Source organism: Heptranchias perlo, chromosome 18, assembly GCF_035084215.1.
Source record: "Heptranchias perlo isolate sHepPer1 chromosome 18, sHepPer1.hap1, whole genome shotgun sequence".
Lineage (NCBI taxonomy): Eukaryota > Metazoa > Chordata > Chondrichthyes > Hexanchiformes > Hexanchidae > Heptranchias > Heptranchias perlo.
Genome location: NC_090342.1, coordinates 1036681 through 1055071, shown reverse-complemented (window position 1 = coordinate 1055071; position 18391 = coordinate 1036681). Strand labels below are relative to the sequence as shown.

General features: G+C 48.5%; 1 protein-coding gene across 1 annotated transcript in view; it reads left to right on the top strand.

Moving 5' to 3' along the window:
* btbd11b (BTB (POZ) domain containing 11b) overlaps positions 1 to 18391 on the top strand; it is a 155590-nt gene that overhangs the window by 100727 nt on the left and 36472 nt on the right. Inside the window, exon 3 of the mRNA XM_067999189.1 lies at positions 15952 to 16156. Coding sequence (XP_067855290.1) covers positions 15952 to 16156 — 205 coding nt within the window. The remainder of the gene's footprint in view (positions 1 to 15951; positions 16157 to 18391) is intronic.

Here is an 18391-nt window from a genome sequence, read left to right as displayed (position 1 = left end):
CCAGAATGCCCTGCAGCCGCTCCGTGACATCCTTGACCCGAGCACCAGGGAGGCAACATACCATCATGGAGTCAGTAGCTGCAGCTGGACACACTTCCTGCACACATGGTCGCCAGGGACACCTGTAGTGTCCGTGACTTCCCACATAGTGCAGGAGGAGCATATCACGGGTGCGAGCTCTGCTGCCATGACTTGCCTTAGATTTACACCATGCTCACCTCTGGGACTCTTTTCCCGCTCTCGAACTCACTTCCCCCTCTCGGGACTCTCCTTTTACGCTGCGCTCACCTCCCGGACTCTCCTCCCGCTCTCGGACTCTCCTTTTACGCTGCGCTCACCTCTCGAACTCACTTCCCCCTCTCGGGACTCTCCTTTTACGCTGCGCTCACCTCCCGGACTCTCCTCCCGCTCTCGGACTCTCCTTTTACGCTGCGCTCACCTCTCGAACTCACTTCCCCCTCTCGGGACTCTCCTTTTACGCTGCGCTCACCTCCCGGACTCTCCTCCCGCTCTCGGACTCTCCTTTTACGCTGCGCTCACCTCTCGGACTCTCCTCCCGCTCTCGGACTCTCCTTTTACGCTGCGCTCACCATGGGACCCCAGTGGCATTTTAATCCCCTCTTTCTCCCCCCCCCCCCCCCCCCCCCCTCCCCTGCCAACCAGATGAACGTATTGGGAAGTCAGCCTGTTCCGCTGAGGCAAGTGGGGCCTGGAGGAGCAGAAGCCCCCAGACTCCCTCCCGAACTTACCTTGCCGCCGGTGGTGACCTCCGTGCCGCCCGATCTTCATCCTCCCTCTCCGTCACTTCCTCTCGGAATCGGCCGAGAAGCTGAACGTCTGTCCAGCCTCCCACTCCCACATGGATATGTCGTTCATTCCCTCCAGGAGTTAGAATCTGTTCTTCTGTTCCTAGAATACTGACTGTTACACAGTTGCTTGTGAAGGGTCCGGTGGAGTTGTTGTTATGGGCCTGGATAAGCAGCCCAAATCGTGCCATGACAAGTTGTGGAATAAATTCAATAAATCTGGTAATTTGTCAGTTTGTTTATAAAAACCCAACTGGTTCACTAATGTCCTTTAGGGAGGGAAACCTGCCGTCCTTACCTGGTCTCGTCTGTATGTGGCTCCAGTCCCACATTATCTGTTTGGCTCTTAACACACTCTGAAGTTCACACCTTTTCTGTACAGGAAGTAGGTCCACCTCCTCCTCATGTTAACTAGTGTCTCCCAATCTCCACCTGTCCGGCCTCACCAATGAGTGGAGAGAAAGCTTGTCAACAAAACACCACCAATCTGATGTGACACCAGCTCCCTGTGTTAGAAAGGAATTGGTGGGAACCATGAGGGAAGGGAAGAGGAAATGGGATGGGGTGTGTGTTGTGCAGCCACCAAGAGAAGTGCTGTTAGTGCCTGTAGACAGCCACCATCACCTGCCACTGTCCGGGGGTATAGGGTATGGGGTATAGGTGTAGGGTGTGGGGTGTCGGGTGTGGGGTATAGGTGTGGGGTGTAGGTGTAGGGCGTGGGGTGTAGGTGTAGGTGTGGGGTATAGGTGTGGGGTGTAGGTGTAGGTGTGGGGTGTGGACTGTAGGTGTAGGGTGTGGGGTATAGGGTGTGGGGTGTAGGTGAATAAATGGAGGGGAGAAAAGGGCCCGATGACTTCCTCTGACAGTAAATAATCTCAAAGGAAAGAACGTGGAGAAAGTCAAGGAGACGGAAAGGCCATTCAGGCCAAAGAGATTGTCCTCCTGATATTCGAACTCATCCAGTTTGTCCGGCCCAGTGTCCAACTCATGCAGTAATGGCTAATCTCTTAATGCAATTCTTTAAATTCCTCTAACCCACGGAATTCAGGGCTTAAATTTGATATTTGGATTTCTTTCAGTAGAAACTTGCAGTGTTTTTAACATCAAAATATTTGGTGAAGTTCCCCCACTATTTTAAGGGGGACTTTAGTGTCGTGGTTATGTTACTGGACTAATAATCTGGAGAACATGAGTTCAAATCCCACCCTGGGCAGTTTGAGAATTAGAAGTCAGTTAAAAAAAATCTGGAAATAAAAATCTGGTCTCAGTAAAAGTGACCGTGAAGGATTGTCGTAAAAACTCAACTGGTTCACTAATGTCCCTTAGGGAAGGAAACCTTTTGTTTATTCGTTCATGGGATGTGGGCGTCGCTGGCGAGGCCGGCATTTATTGCCCATCCCTAATTGCCCTTGAGAAGGTGGTGGTGAGCCGCCTTCTTGAACCGCTGCAGTCCGTGTGGTGACGGTTCTCCCACAGTGCTGTTAGGAAGGGAGTTCCAGGATTTTGACCCAGCGACGATGAAGGGACGGCGATAGATTTCCAAGTCAGGCTGGTGTGTGACTTGGAGGGGAACGTGCAAGTGGTGTTGTTCCCATGTACCTGCTGCTCTTGTGCTTCTAGGTGGTAGAGGTCACGGGTTTGGGAGGTGCTGTCGAAGAAGCCTTGGTGAGTTGCTGCAGTGCATCCTGTGGATGGTACACACTGCAGCCACTGTGCGCCGGTGGTGAAGGGAGTGAATGTTTAGGGTGGTGGATGGGGTGCCAATCAAGCGGGCTGCTTTGTCCTGGATGGTGTCAAGCTTCTTGAGTGTTGTTGGAGCTGCACTCATCCAGGCAAGTGGAGAGTATTCCATCACACTCCTGACTTGTGCCTTGTAGATGGTGGAATGGCTTTGGGAAGTCAGGAGGTGAGTCACTCGCCGCAGAATACCCAGCCTCTGACCTGCTCTTGTCGCCACAGTATTTATATGGCTGGTCCAGTTAAGTTTCTGGTCAGTGGTGGCCCCCAGGATGTTGATGGTGGGGGATTCGGTGATGGTAATGCCGTTGAATGTCAAGGGGAGGTGGTTAGACTCTCTCTTGTTGGAGATGGTCATTGCCTGGCACTTGTCTGGCGCGAATGTTACTTGCCACTTATGAGCCCAAGCCTGGATGTTGTCCAGGTCTTGCTGCATGCGGGCTCGGACTGCTTCATTATCTGAGGGGTCCTTACTAGAAAGGCTAGCTGTACTTAAAGTAAATAAGTCACCTGGTCCGGATGGGATACATCCCAGGTTGCTGAGGGAAGTAAGGGTGGAAATTGCGGAGGTGCTGGCCATAATCTTCCAAACATCCTTAGATATGGGGGTGGTGCCAGAGGACTGGAGAATTGCAAATGTTACATCCTTGTTCAAAAAAGGGTGTAAGGATAAACCCAGTAACTACAGGCCAGTCAGTTTAACCTCAGTGGTGGGGAAACTTTTAGAAATGATAATCCGGGACAGAATTAACAGTCACTTGGACAAGTGTGGATTGATTAGGGAAAGCCAGCACGGATTTATTAAAGGCAAATCATGTTTAACTAACTTGAATGAGTTTTTTGATGAGGCAACAGAGAGGGTCGATGAGGACAATGCGGTAGATGTTGTGTATATGGACTTCCAAAAGGCGTTTGATAAAGTGCCACATAATCGGCTTGTCATCAAAGTTGAAGCCCGTGGAATAAAGGGGCAGTAGCAGCATGGATACAGAACTGGCTAAATAACTGGAAACAGAGAGTAGTGATGAATGGTTGTTTTTCCGACTGGAGGAGGATGTACAGTGGTCGGTGCTGGGACCACTGCTTTTTTTAATCTATATTAATGACATGGACTTGGGTGTACAGGGCACAATTTCCAAATTTGCAGATGACACAAAACTTGGAAGTGTAGTAAACAGTGAGGGGGATAGTGATAGACTTCAAGGGGATATAGACTGGCTAATGGAATGGGCGGAGACGTGGCAGATGAAATTTAACGCAGAAAAATGTGATACATTTTGGCAGGAAGAACGAGGAGGGGCAATATAAACTAAAGGGTACAACTCTAAAAGGGGTACAGGAACAGAGAGACCTGGGGGTCTATGTGCACAAATTGTTGAAGGTGGCAGGGCAGGTTGAGAAAGCGGTTAAAAAGCATACGGGATCCTGGGCTTTATAAATAGAGGCACAGAGTACAAAAGCAAGGAGGTTATGATGAGCCTTTATAAAATACTGGTATTTGATTAATAATATTAAATCCAAAGAGGAGTCATATAAAATTGCCAGATAAAGTAGCAAGCCTGATGATTGGGAGCAGTTTGGAATTCAGCAAAAAGGACCAAGAGATTGATTAAGAGGGGAAAAATAGAGTATGAGAGTAAACTTGCAAGGAACATAAAATTGGACTGTAAAAGCTTCAAGTATGTAAAAAGAACAAGATTAGTGAAGACAAATGTGGGTCCCTTCCAGTCAGAAATGAGAGAATTTATAATGGGGAACAAGGAAATGGCAGAGCAATTAAACAAATACTTTGGTTCTGTCTTCACGGAAGAGGACACAAATAACTTCCCAGAAATGCTAGGGAACCAAGGGACTAGTGAGAAGGAGGAATTAAAGGAAATTAGTATTTGTAAAACAAATACTGCTGGAGAAATTAATGGGACTGAAAGCTGATAAATCCCCAGGGCCTGATAATCTGTATCCCAGAGTATTAAAAGAGGTAGCCATGGAAATAGTGGATGCATTAGTTGTCATCTTCCAAAATTCTTTGATTATGAAACAGTTCCTGCAGATTGGAGGGTGGCAAATGTAACCCCACTATTTAAAAGAGGAGGGAGAGAAAACAGGGAACTACAGATCGGTTAGCCCAACATCAGTAGTAGGGAAAATGCTGGAGTCTATTCTAAAGGATGTGATAACAGGTCACTTAGAAAATATCAATGGGATTAGACAAAGTCAACATGGATTTATGAAAGGGAAATCATGTTTGACAAACCTATGGGAGTTTATTGAGGATGTAACTGGTAGAATAGAAAAGGGGGAACCAGTGGATGTGGTTTATTTGGATTTTCAGAAGGCCTTTGATAAAGTCCCACATAAGAGGTCAGTGTGCAAAATTAAAGCACATGGGATTGGGGGTAATATACTGGCATGGATTGAAAATTGTTTAACAGACAGGAAACAGAGAGTAGGAATAAATGGGTCTTTATCCGGGTGTCAGGCAGTGACTAGTGGGGTACCGTAGGGATCAGTGCTTGGGCCCCAGCTATTCACAATATACATCAATGATTTGGATGAGGGAACCAAATGTAATATTTCCAAGTTTGCCGACGACACAAAACTAGGAGGGATAGTGAGTTGTGAGGAGGATGCAAAGAGGCTTCAAGGCGATTTAGACAAGTTGAGTGAGTGGGCAAATACATGGCAGATGCAGTATAATGTGGATAAATGTGAAGATATCCACTTCGGAAGGGAAAACAGAAAGCCAGAGTATTATTTAAATGGTGATAGATTGGGGAATGTTGATGTACAAAGGGACCTGGGTGTCCTTGTACACCAGTCACTGAAAGCTAACATGCAGGTGCAGCAAGCAGTTAGGAAGGCAAATGGTATGTTGGCCTTCATTGCAAGAGGATTTGAGTACAGGAGCAAGGATGTCTTACTGCAGTTATACAGGGCCTTGGTGAGACCACACCTGGAGTATTGTGTGCAGTTTTGGTCTCCTTACCTAAGAAAGGATATACTTGCCATAGAGGGAGTGCAGCGAAGGTTCACCAGACTAATTCCTGGGATGGCAGGACTGTCGTATGAGGAGAGATTGGGTCGACTCGGCCTGTATTCACTAGAGTTTAGAAGAATGAGAGGGGATCTCATCGAAACATATAAAATTCTGACAGGGCTAGAGACAGACTGGATGCAGGGAGGATGTTTCCCCTGGCTGGGGGGGGGGGTCCAAAACGAGGGGTCACAGTCTCAGGATATGGGGTAGGACATTTAGGACTGAGATGAGGAGAAATTTCTTCACTCAGAGGGTGGTGAACCTGTGGAATTCTCTACCACAGAAGGCTGTGGAGGCCAAGTCACTGAATATATTTAAGAAGGAGCTAGATAGATTTCTAGACACAAAAGGCATCAAGGGGCATGGGGAAGGAGCGTGAATATGGTATTGAGATAGAGGATCAGCCATGATCATATTGAATGGTGGAGCAGGCTCGAAGGGCCGAATGGCCTACTCCTGCTCCTATTTTCTGTGTTTCTGTGTTCGGCCACAACTGGAGTTTTGTGTCCAGTTCTGGACACCGCACTTTAGGAAGGATGTGAAGGCCTTAGAGAGGGTGCAGAAGAGATTTACTAGAATGATTCCAGGGATGAGGGACTTTAGTTACGTGGATGGACTGGAGAAGCTGGGATTGTTCTCCTTGGAACAGAGAAGGTTGAGATGAGATTTGATAGAGGTATTCAAAATCATGAAGGGTCTAGGCAGAGTGGATAGAGAGAAATTGTTCCCATTGGCGGAAGGGTCAAGAACCAGAGGGCATAGATTTAAGCTTTGGTAAAAGAACCAAAGGTGACATGAGGAAAATCTTTTTTACACAGCGAGTGGTTTGGATCTGGAATGCACTGCCCGAGGGGGTGGTGGAGGCAGATTCAATCGTGGCCTTCAAAAGGGAATTGGTTAAGTAATCGAAGGGAAAAAATTTGCAGGGCTGCGGGATAGGGCGGGGGAGTGGGACCAGCTGGATTGTTCTTGCAGAGAGCCGGCATGGACTCGACGGGCTGAATGGCCTCCTTCCGTGCTGTAACCATTCTATGATTCTGTACCCAGTCTGGGCCTACACGTGACTCCAGTCCCACACTAAAGGGGTTGAATCGTATCTGCCCTCTGAAGTGGCCTAGCAAGCCCCTCAGCTTTATAAAGACTAACACAAGTGGATTGCAGCGGCTCAAGAAGTCCCACCACCACCTTCTCAGGGCAACTGGGGACGGGCAATAAAATCCCGGCCTCCCCAGTGATGCCCCCACCCCCAGAGTGAATTAAATCCCTTTAGTTATCAGTATGAGAGCTGTGTGTTTAGTGTGTGTTTCATGACCCACACTATGTATAAACATCTGTGAGGACTTAAATTATCCGAACAGCCCTTGTGCTCGCTATCGGTTGCCAAATCATGCAGATGTTTTAGGGATTGAAACATCTGTAAATCATTTTGATACGGGTCAGAATTTTGGGCAGAATATTCTGAAAATAGACATTAAGGAGGAGAGGAGTGGAGGGATGGTCTAGTTCTCAGTGGAAAAACAGTTAACCCACTAAACCACTGCCCACACTCCAAATTCTCACTCGCCCCTCCTGTGAAAGAACATAAGAACATAACAAATAGGAGCAGGAGTGGGCCATACGGCCCCTCGAGCCTGCTCCGCCATTCAATCAGATCATGGCTGATCTTCGACCTCAACTCCACTTTCCCGCCCGATCCCCATATTCCTTGATTCCCCCTAGAGTCCAAATATCTATCAATCTCAGCCTTGAATATACTCAATGACTCAACATCCACAGCCCTCTGGAGTAAACAATTCCAAAGATTAACAACCCTCTGAATGAAGAAATTCCTCCTCATCTCAGTCTTAAATGGCCGACCCCTCAACCTGAGACTATGCACCCTGGTTCTAGACTCTCCAGCCAGGGGAAACAACCTCTCAGCATCTACCCTGTCAAGTCCCCTCATAATCTTATATGTTTCAATGAGATCACCTCTCGTTCTTCTAAACTCCAGAGAGTATAGGCCCATTCTACTCAACCTCTCCTCATAGGACAACCCTCTCATCCCAGGAGTCAATCTAGTGAACCTTCGTTGCACCCCCTCTAAGGCAAGTATATCCTTCCTTAGATAAGGAGACCAAAACTGTACACAGTACTCCAGGTGAGGTCTCACCAAAACCCTGTATAATTGCAGTAAGACTTCCTTTCTTTTGTACTCCAACCCCCTTGCAATAAAGGCCAACATGCCATTTGCCTTCCTAATTGCTTGCTGTACCTGCATGCTAACTTTTTGTGTTTCTTGTACGAGGACACCCAAGTCTCTTTGGACACCACCATTTAATAGTTTCTCACCATTTAAAAAATATTCTGTTTTTCTATTCTTCCTACCAAAGTGAATAACCTCATATTTCCCCACATTATACTCCATCTGCCACCTTCTTGCCCACTCACTTATCCCTTTGCAGACTCTGTGTCCTCCTCACAGCTTACTTACACTCGGTCCCTTCATCTAAGTCATTGATAATAGATTGTAAATAGCTGAGGCCCAAGCACTGATCCTTGCGGCACCCCACTAGTTACAGCCTGCCAACCTGAGACTGACCCGTTTATCCCTACTCTCTGTTTTCTGTCCGTTAACCAATCCTCAATCCATGCTAATATATTACCCCCAACCCCATGAGCCCTTATCTTGTGTAACAACCTTTTATGTGGCACCTTATCGAATGCCTTTTGAAAATTCAAATATACTACATCCACTGGTTCCCCTTTATCTACCCTGCTAGTTACATCCTCAAAAAACTCTAATAAATTTGTCAAACATGATTTCCCTTTCATAAAACCATGTTGACTCTGTCTAATCATATTGTGATTTTCTAAGTGCCCTGTTACCACTTCCTTATTAATGGATTCCAGCACTTTCCCGACGATTGATGTCAGGCTAACTGGCCTGTAGTTCCCTGTTTTCTCTCTCCCTCCTTTCTTGAATAGTGGGGTTACATTTGTTACCTTCCAATCCACAGGGACCTTTCTAGAATCTAGGGAATTTTGGAAGATTACAACCAATGCATCCACCATCTCTGCAGCCAACTGTTTTAGAACCCTAGGATGTAGGCCATCAGATTCAGGGGATTTATCGGCTTTTAGTCCCATTAATTTCTCCAGTATTTTTTCTCTACTGATATTAATTACTTTAAGTTCCTCACTCCCATTAGCCCCTTGGTTCCCCACTATTTCTGGTATGCTTTTTGTGTCTTCGACTGTGAAGACAGATACAAAATATTTGGTTAATGTCTCTGCTGTTTCCTGATTCCCCATTATAATTTCTCCTGTCTCAGCCTCTAAGGGACCAACGTTTACTTTTGCTACTCTCTTCCTTTTTACATACTTGTAGAAGCTCTTACAATCTGTTTTTATATTTCTTGCTAGTTTACTTTCATATTCTATTTTCTCCCTTTTTATCAATTTTTTGTTCATCCTTTGCTGGTTTTTAAAACTCTCCCAATCCTCAGGCTTATTACTTCTTCGTAACATTATAGGCCTCTTCTTTTAATCAAATACTATCCTTAACTTCTTTAGTTAGCCACGGATGGATTACTTTACCAATGGAGTTTTTATTTCTCAATCGAATGTATATTTGTTGAGAATATTTCTTTAAATGTTTGCTATTGTTTATCAACCATCATACCCTTTAATCTAATTTCCCAATCTACCTTAGCCAACTCACCGCTCATGTAATTAGCTTTATTTAAGTTTAAGACTGGTTTCTGACTTAAGTACGTCACTCTCAAACTCAATGTGAAAGTCATCATATTATGATCACTCTTCCCCAGAGGATCTTTTACTGTGTGATTACTAATTAACCCTGTCTCATTGCACAATACAAGATCTAAAATAGCCTGTTCCCTGGTTGGTTCCATGACGTATTGCTCTAGGAAACTGTCTTGAATACATTCCATGAACTCGTCCTCCAAACTACTTTTGCCAATTTGATTTGCCCAGTCTATATGAAGATTAAAGTCCCCCATGATTATTGCATTCCATTTGTTACAAGCTCCTATTATTTCTTGATTAATACTCTGTCCAATGGTATAGTTACTATTAGGGGGGCCTGTAAACTACTCCCACCAGAGTTTTCTGCCCTTTGTTATTTCTTATTTCCACCCATATTGATTCTACTTCCTGATCTTCCGAGCCGAGATCCTTTCTCACCCCTGTCCTTATCTCACCCTTTATTATCAGGGCTACACCCCTTCCCTTTCCATTCTCCCTGTCTTTTCTAAACATCATGTACCCTGGAATATTTAGTTCCCAACCTTGGTCACTTTGAAACCATGTCTCTGTAATGGCTGTTAGATCAGTCTATTTGTGCATTCAGATAAAGAGCCTTTAGTTTTGATTTTTTACCATTTTTTCCTGCTTTGACCTTACTCGTCGATGCTCTATTATTGGTAAACTCTGTCCCTTCCTGCCACACTCTGCTTATCTTTACCCAAGATGCACTTGTAGAAAAGTCTAGAACATCCAGTGGCCCGAGATCCTTTCAGAATTGGTTTCAGTGGCTGTTGTCCTTCTAACTCTTCCTTCTTTTCATTCTTTTTCCCTCCCTCCTTTATTTTTCTCTCGGTGGCTTTCTGTCTGTATTTCGGTCTCACTATCTGTCTTACTATCTCTCTTTCCATCTTAGAATCATAGAAGTTTACAACAGAGGAGAATGCCATTTGGCCCATCTCTATGAAAGCTATCCCCTTAGTCCCGTTCCTCTGCCCTGTCCTATCCCCTTAGTCCCGTTCATCTGCCCTATCCTATACCCTTTTAAATTTTTCTTTTTCCATCTATCCAATTCTCTTTTAAAAGCTATTCAGGATTCTGCTTCCCCCACTGGTCGCACATTCCATGTCCTATCTCTCCCTTCATTCTTTTGGTGATGATTGGTTAAATTTATGACGTCTAGTTTTTCACCCTTTACCTTATTGAAACCCTTCAAAGTTTTAAACCTCTCTATCAGATTTCCCTTTAACCTTCTTTGTTCTAATGAAAAGAGCCCAAGAATCTCTGATCTCAGTTCATAAACCTGCTCATCCTTGGGATCATTTCAGTGAATCTCTCCAGCACCCTCTCTAAGGGTTCCTCCGGGAGCGGGGAGCGCGGGGCTCCGGGAGCGGGGCTCCGGGAGCGGGGAGAGGGGGGCTCCGGGAGCGGGGAGAGGGGGGCTCCGGGAGCGGGGAGAGGGGGGCTCCGGGAGCGGGGAGAGGGGGGCTCCGGGAGCGGGGAGCGAGCAGTTCTTTCACCACCAAAGAAGTGTGTCATGCCAATCCCGACCAATGGGGATAAAGTTCCATGGTCACTCCAGAATAGCTGTTTCAATCCCAAATTTCTCCCTTATTTGGAATCTTCTCATTGGACGGGTTTCCTTGCTTGCCTGGTATTGAGGAACCAGCTGCAGGTGAACTCAGGTACAGTAACTCAATGGTTATCGAAGTGAATTATAACCCAGAGGTCATGAGTTCAAATGCGACCATGGGAAATTGTGAAATTGTGGGAATGTTGTTCAAACCGAACTGATTCATTAAACCCCTTCAGGAAAGGGAACCAGCCAGCTCCACACAGTCTAGCCCACACACGAATTCAATCCCAGAATAATCATTCTTAATGCCCTCTGGGAACGAGGGATGGTTAATAAACGAAGCCTTGCCAACATCGCTCACACCTGTGAACAAGTACAAAAATAATTTGAGTGAATAGTGGGAGGAGACAGAGTTCCAATTGTAGCAGGGAGGATCCTGCCAAACAAATATATTTGTAATTAATTTATATTGATTTCCACCACCATGGTAACAGTCTTGTAGTAGAAGCAATATTTATCAACTAGGTATCGTAACAGTCTTGTAATACAGGCAATATTTTTAACTAGGTACAGTAATGGTCTTGTAATAGAAACCCAACTGGACCAGCCACATAAATACTGTGGCTACAAGAGCAGGTCAGAGGCTGGGTATTCTGCGGCGAGTGACTCACTTTTTTTTAATTCGTTCATGGGATGTGGGCGTCGCTGGTGAGGCTGGCATTTATTGCCCATCCCTAATTGCCCTTGAGAAGGTGGTGGTGAGCCGCCTTCTTGAACCGCTGCAGTCCGTGTGGTGAAGGTTCTCCCACAGTGCTGTTAGGAAGGGAGTTCCAGGATTTTGACCCAACGACGATGAAGGAACGGCGATATATTTCCAAGTCGGGATGATGTGTGACTTGGAGGGGAACGTGCAGGTGGTGGTGTTCCCATGTGCCTGCTGCTCTTGTCCTTCTAGGTGGTAGAGGTCGCGGGTTTGGGAGGTGCTTCGAAGAAGCCTTGGCGAGTTGCTGCAGTGCATCCTGTGGATGGTACACACTGCAGCCACAGTGCGCTGGTGGTGAAGGGAGTGAATGTTTAGGGTGGTGGATGGGGTGCCAATCAAGCGGGCTGCTTTGTCCTGGATGGTGTCAAGCTTCTTGAGTGTTGTTGGAGCTGCACTCATCCAGGCAAGTGGAGAGTATTCCATCACACTCCTGACTTGTGCCTTGTAGATGGTGGAAAGGCTTTGGGGAGTCAGGAGGTGAGTCACTCGCCGCAGAATACCCAGCCTCTGACCTGCTCTTGTAGGCACCGTATTTATATGGCTGGTCCAGTTAAGTTTCTGGTCAATGGCGACCCCCAGGATGTTGATGGTGGGGGATTCGGCGATGGTAATGCCGTTGAATGTCATGGGGAGGTGGTTAGACCCTCTCTTGTTGGAGATGGTCATTGCCTGGCACTTGTCTGGCCCGAATGTTACTTGCCACTTATCAGCCTTGGATGTTGTCCAGGTCTTGCTGCATGCGGGCTCGGACTGCTTCATTATTTGAGGGGTTGCGAATGGAACTGAACATTGTGCAATCATCAGCGAACATCCCCATTTCTGACCTTATGATGGAGGGAAGGTCACTGATGAAGCAGCTGAAGATGGTTGGGCCTAGGACACTGCCCTGAGGAACTCCTGCAGCAATGCCCTGGGGCTGAGATAATTGGCCTCCAACAACCACTACCATCTTCCTTTGTGCTAGGTATGACTCCAGCCACTGGAGAGTTTTCCCCCTGATTCCCATTGACTTCAATTTTACTAGGGCTCCTTGGTGCCACACTCTGTCAAATGCTGCCTTGATGTCAAGGGCAGTCACTCTCAGCTCACCTCTGGAATTCAGCTCTTTTGTCCATGTTTGGACCAAGGATGTAATGAGGTCTGGAGCTGAATGGTCCTGGCGGAACCCAAACTGAGCATCGGTGAGCAGGTTATTGGTGAGTGAGTGCCACTTGATAGCACTGTCGACGACACCTTCCATCACTTTGCTGATGATCCTGACTCCCCAAAGCCTTTCCACCATCTACAAGGCACAAGTCAGGAGTGTGATGGAATACTCTCCACTTGCCTGGATGAGTGCAGCTCCAACAACACTCAAGAAGCTCGACACCATCCAGGACAAAGCAGCCTACTTGATTGGCACCCCATCCACCACCCTAAACGTTCACTCCCTTCACCACCGGTGCACTGTGGCTGCAGTGTGCACCATCCACAGGATGCACTGCAGCAACTCGCCAAGGCTTCTTCGACAGCACCTCCCAAACCTGCGACCTCTACCACCTAGAAGGACAAGAGCAGCAGGCACATGGGAACAACACCACCTGCACGTTCCCCTCCAAGTCACACACCATCCCGACTTGGAAATATATCGCCGTTCCTTCATCATCGCTGGGTCAAAATCCTGGAACTCCCTTCCTAACAGCACTGTGGGAGAACCTTCACCACACGGACTGCAGCGGTTCAAGAAGGCGGCTCACCACCACCTTCTCAAGGGATGGCTAATAAATGCTGGCCTCGCCAGCGACGCCCACATCCTGAGAATGATAAAAGAAAGTATTGGTCTTGGAATTGCTGCAGCATTTATTAACAATGTACAATAATAGTTTTATAATTGATGATTTCACACCAACCTGGAAAACTAATAAAAACTGTCCACCAACTTCCGAAAATCTGACACAGACTCAAAAACACCCCTGAATTTAGTCTTTATGACATGTGAAGACATGGAGTTTGAGAGGAAGTACAGAGCTCGCAGCTTGTCAGAACCTAAGCTGGAGATCTGCTCCATCTCCCATCACGGCTAATAATCAAAGTACAGTTTGGGGCAGTGGGGGATTTCGAAAGTACTGAGTGGGGGAATGCTGCTGGTTTGTGATTCGAGGTGGGGGGGAGGGGGGAGGTGGGGGGGGGGGGGAGGTGGTGGGGGGGGAGGTGGTGGGGGAGGTGGTGGTGGGGGGGGGAGGGGAGAAGGAGGGGGGGGAAACGACTGCGTGTTGAGGATATTTTGATTTTTGACACTTTATTTGGTGCATTTTGGAGTTTCTGTAATTCTATCTATCAACAATAATGTCCCCTGTGAGGGTCACAGATATTTTAAATATGAAAATAAAGTTGTTGTCAGGACTTCAAACCAGCTTTCAATTAATTCACTGAGAGGCAGCGGTCCCAAAATCCAGGCTGCCGCGGTCAGATCCGGTTGGGTAATTATCTGAGGAGAGTGAAAAAGGGGGAAAATGGAGGAAATAACTGGCATGAGGCTTCAAAAAAGATGTAATGGTGGGGGTGGGAGGTGGTGGGGGAGGGGGCTGTGGGATGTGGGAGGGGGAGGTGAGGGGGGAGGGGCTGGGGCGGGGGGAGGTGAGGGGGGAGGGGCTGGTGCGGAGGGGGGAGGTGGAGGGGAGGGGGGAGGTGGTGGGGGGAGGGGGGAGGGAGCTGGTGTGGAGCTCAGCCAATCAGGTCCCTGCTTAGTCAGTTATTTAGAAAGAAAGACTTGTATTTCTATCACACCTTTCACCTCCTCGGGACGTCCCAAACCGCTTTACGGCCAATGAAATACTTTTGAAGTGTAGTCACTGTTGTAATGTAGGAAAATCTAACAATGTCTTGTCATCATTTAATGTCATTAAGAATCAAACATGGTCATATTTAGTAGGAGAAAGCATTATGGAACCAAGATGGAGAACACAAAGACTATTATTGTGTTGGAGATGACCCTTTTTTCCATGTTGGTTTCCTCCTATTGTATCTTTGCCGACTGTGACTGTCCCAGAGGTCTCCACTCCAGAGGCAGTAACACCCTGTTAATGACAGTTTGAAACAGGAGACCGAGTATCAGCATCATGTTCACCTAAGGAGCCATGAGAGTGGGTGTCCATCCAAACCAGGGCCCATGGCACGGACACCACCAATACAGGTCACTAAGTAGAGATCTGAGCTGGAGAGACTGAGACTGTAACAGCCCAGGGTCCTGCATGGGGGCCTCAGTGGGCAGTGCATTTACCAACTGAGCTAGCGGGACCTTTATTAGACTGAAATATCTGTTTCAGTGCATTCGGGTTAAAGTGATCCTGTTCCGGTTACCTGAATGTAGATATGTGCAGAATGTGCACTGTTCACAGAGCCAGGGAACGAAACATTTCCATTTCATATCATAGAAGTGTTTAAAATTATAAAACATTTGGACAAATTGTATCCAAGTAAGATTTTCTGCCGTGTACAGAATTTAAGCACAAGGGGTCATATTTATAAATTAAGGAGAACAAAACCAAATAGGAAATGCCGAAGGAACGTTTTTACTAAAGTGTGGTGAATATGCGGTTCAGATTATCGGCACAGGTGGTGAACAAGAAACTTTAACAGGAAGAAGGAACTGGACAGGGGACTGAGGATTATTAGAAATGCACCAAGGGAATACTGTGGATAGGTGGGCTAGATGGGCCGAAGGGAATACTGTGGGTAGGTGGGCTAGATGGGCCGAAGGGAATACTGTGGATAGGTGAGCTCGATGGGCCGAAGGGAATACTGTGGATCGGTGGGCTCGATGGGCAGAAGGGAATACTGTGGCTAGGTGGGCTCGATGGGCTGAAGGGAATACTGTGGATCGGTGGGCTCAATGGGCCGAAGGGAATACTATGGCTAGGTGGGCTCGATGGGCCGAAGGGAATACTGTGGATAGGTGGGCTCGATGGGCCGAAGGGAATACTGTGGATAGGTGAGCTCGATGGGCCGAAGGGAATACTGTGGATCGGTGGGCTCGATGGGCCGAAGGGAATACTGTGGATCGGTGGGCTCGATGGGCCGAAGGGAATACTGTGGATCGGTGGGCTCGATGGGCAGAAGGGAATACTGTGGATCGGTGGGCTCGATGGGCCGAAGGGAATACTGTGGATCGGTGGGCTCGATGGGCAGAAGGTCTCCTGCCTGAACCTGTTGCTATGTTACTGTATAAACTATTACAGGATGAGGTATGAAGGATTATCCAGTCGGATGTGTGAGGCTGAACCTGACCTCTTGCTCTGTTCCACAGGTGACCTGGTCTCCCGGGCAATGCATCACCTGCAGCCGCTGAAATGGACGCACTGTGGGAACGGCACTCCTGTCCATTACAAACAGGGGCCACTGCACTGGGAGCCCGAGGCCCTCTACACTTTGTGCTACTTCATGCACTGTCCGCAGATGGAATGGGAAAACCCGAATGTAGAGCCGGCCAAAGTCAATCTCACCATGGAGAGGTACCAAGTGTGGGGGACCAGGGACACCCAGATATTTCACTTCTAACACCCTTAACATCTGCATCATTAGCAACAGTCAGACAATCCTTCTGAAATCCACCCTGTCCTGTTGGTCCGCAGTCAAAGACCTGCCTCATTAAGGTCAATGGTGACTACCCAGGAACGAGGGGGAGGGGCAGTGCTTTCCGATCACTCGCCAGGTCCAAGTGTGGGATCTGGCAGAGTGAAAGAATTGAATCAGCACATTGAGGTGAGTCGGAGAGATCATTGCAACCACCTCGTACTGATCCTAATTCAGCTTGCTCACACCATCAGGTTCTGTAGCTGCAACCAGTTCAGTTCCCTCACTCATTATAACACCACTGACCATTTAAAGAAGAGAAACGTAAAAAGAAGAAATAGATAAAAATGAACATTAAACCTTGTTTTCTGTGTGTTTGAGATTAAGTGGGTCACTGATGGTGGTCTTTTAACTTTAAGTTCAAGTCCCACTCCAGAGACTTGAGCAGATAATCCAGGCTGACACTGCAGGCAGTGCTGCACCTTCGGAGGGTCAGTACTGAGGGAGCGCTACACTGTCGGAGGGTCAGTACTGAGGGAGCACTGCACTGTCGGAGGGTCAGTACTGAGGGAGCACTGCACTGTCGGAGGGTCAGTACTGAGGGAGCGCTGCACTGTGGGAGGGTCAGTACTGAGGGAGCGCTGCACTGTCGGAGGGTCAGTACTGAGGGAGCGCTGCACTGTCGGAGGGTCAGTACTGAGGGAGCGCTGCACTGTCGGAGGGTCAGTACTGAGGGAGCGCTGCACCGTCGGAGGGTCAGTACTGAGGGAGCGCTGCACTGTCGGAGGGTCAGTACTGAGGGAGCGCTGCACTGTCGGAGGGTCAGTACTGAGGGAGCGCTGCACCGTCGGAGGGTCAGTACTGAGGGAGCGCTACACTGTCGGAGGGTCAGTACTGAGGGAGCACTGCACTGTCGGAGGGTCAGTACTGAGGGAGCACTGCACTGTCGGAGGGTCAGTACTGAGGGAGCGCTGCACTGTGGGAGGGTCAGTACTGAGGGAGCGCTGCACTGTCGGAGGGTCAGTACTGAGGGAGCGCTGCACTGTCGGAGGGTCAGTACTGAGGGAGCGCTGCACTGTCGGAGGGTCAGTACTGAGGGAGCGCTGCACCGTCGGAGGGTCAGTACTGAGGGAGCGCTGCACTGTCGGAGGGTCAGTACTGAGGGAGCGCTGCACTGTCGGAGGGTCAGTACTGAGGGAGCGCTGCACCGTCGGAGGGTCAGTACTGAGGGAGCGCTGCACGGTCGGAGGGTCAGTACTGAGGGAGCGCCGCACTGTCGGAGGGTCAGTACTGAGGGAGCGCCGCACTGTCGGAGGGTCAGTACTGAGGGAGCGCCGCACTGTCGGAGGGTCAGTACTGAGGGAGCGCCGCACTGTCGGAGGGTCAGTACTGAGGGAGCGCCGCACTGTCGGAGGGTCAGTACTGAGGGAGCGCCGCACTGTCGGAGGGTCAGTACTGAGGGAGCGCCGCACTGTCGGAGGGTCAGTACTGAAGGAGCGCCGCACTGTCGGAGGGTCAGTACTGAGGGAGCGCCGCACTGTCGGAGGGTCAGTACTGGGGGAGCGCTGCACTGTCGGAGGGTCAGTACTGAGGGAGCGCCGCACCGTCGGAGGGTCAGTACTGGGGGAGCGCCGCACTGTCGGAGGGTCAGTACTGGGGGAGCGCCGCACTGTCGGAGGGTCAGTACTGAGGGAGCGCCGCACTGTCGGAGGGGCAGTACTGAGGGAGCGCCGCACTGTCGGAGGGTCAGTACTGAGGGAGCGCCGCACTGTCGGAGGGTCAGTACTGAGGGAGCGCCGCACTGTCGGAGGGTCAGTACTGAGGGAGCGCCGCACTGTCGGAGGGTCAGTACTGGGGGAGCGCTGCACTGTCGTCGGTGCCGTCTTTCAGATGAGATGTTAAACACATCTGTGTGTTCAGGTTCCGTGCTTCCATTCAAAGCCTATCAGGGGAGTTCTCCTCGGAACCTGCCCAACATTTATCTTTCAAACAAAAACAGTTTAACTGGTCATTCATCTCATTTGCTGTTTGAGGGATCTTGCTCTGTGCAACTGACTGCACTTTAAAGGGATGTGAGCACTGTGGGGGCCCGGACACTGAATCTTTTTTAATGTCACCGTTTGTCGGCGATGTGTTTGAGTGAGGTTTCGAGCAGTAATGATGTGCTGTCACCT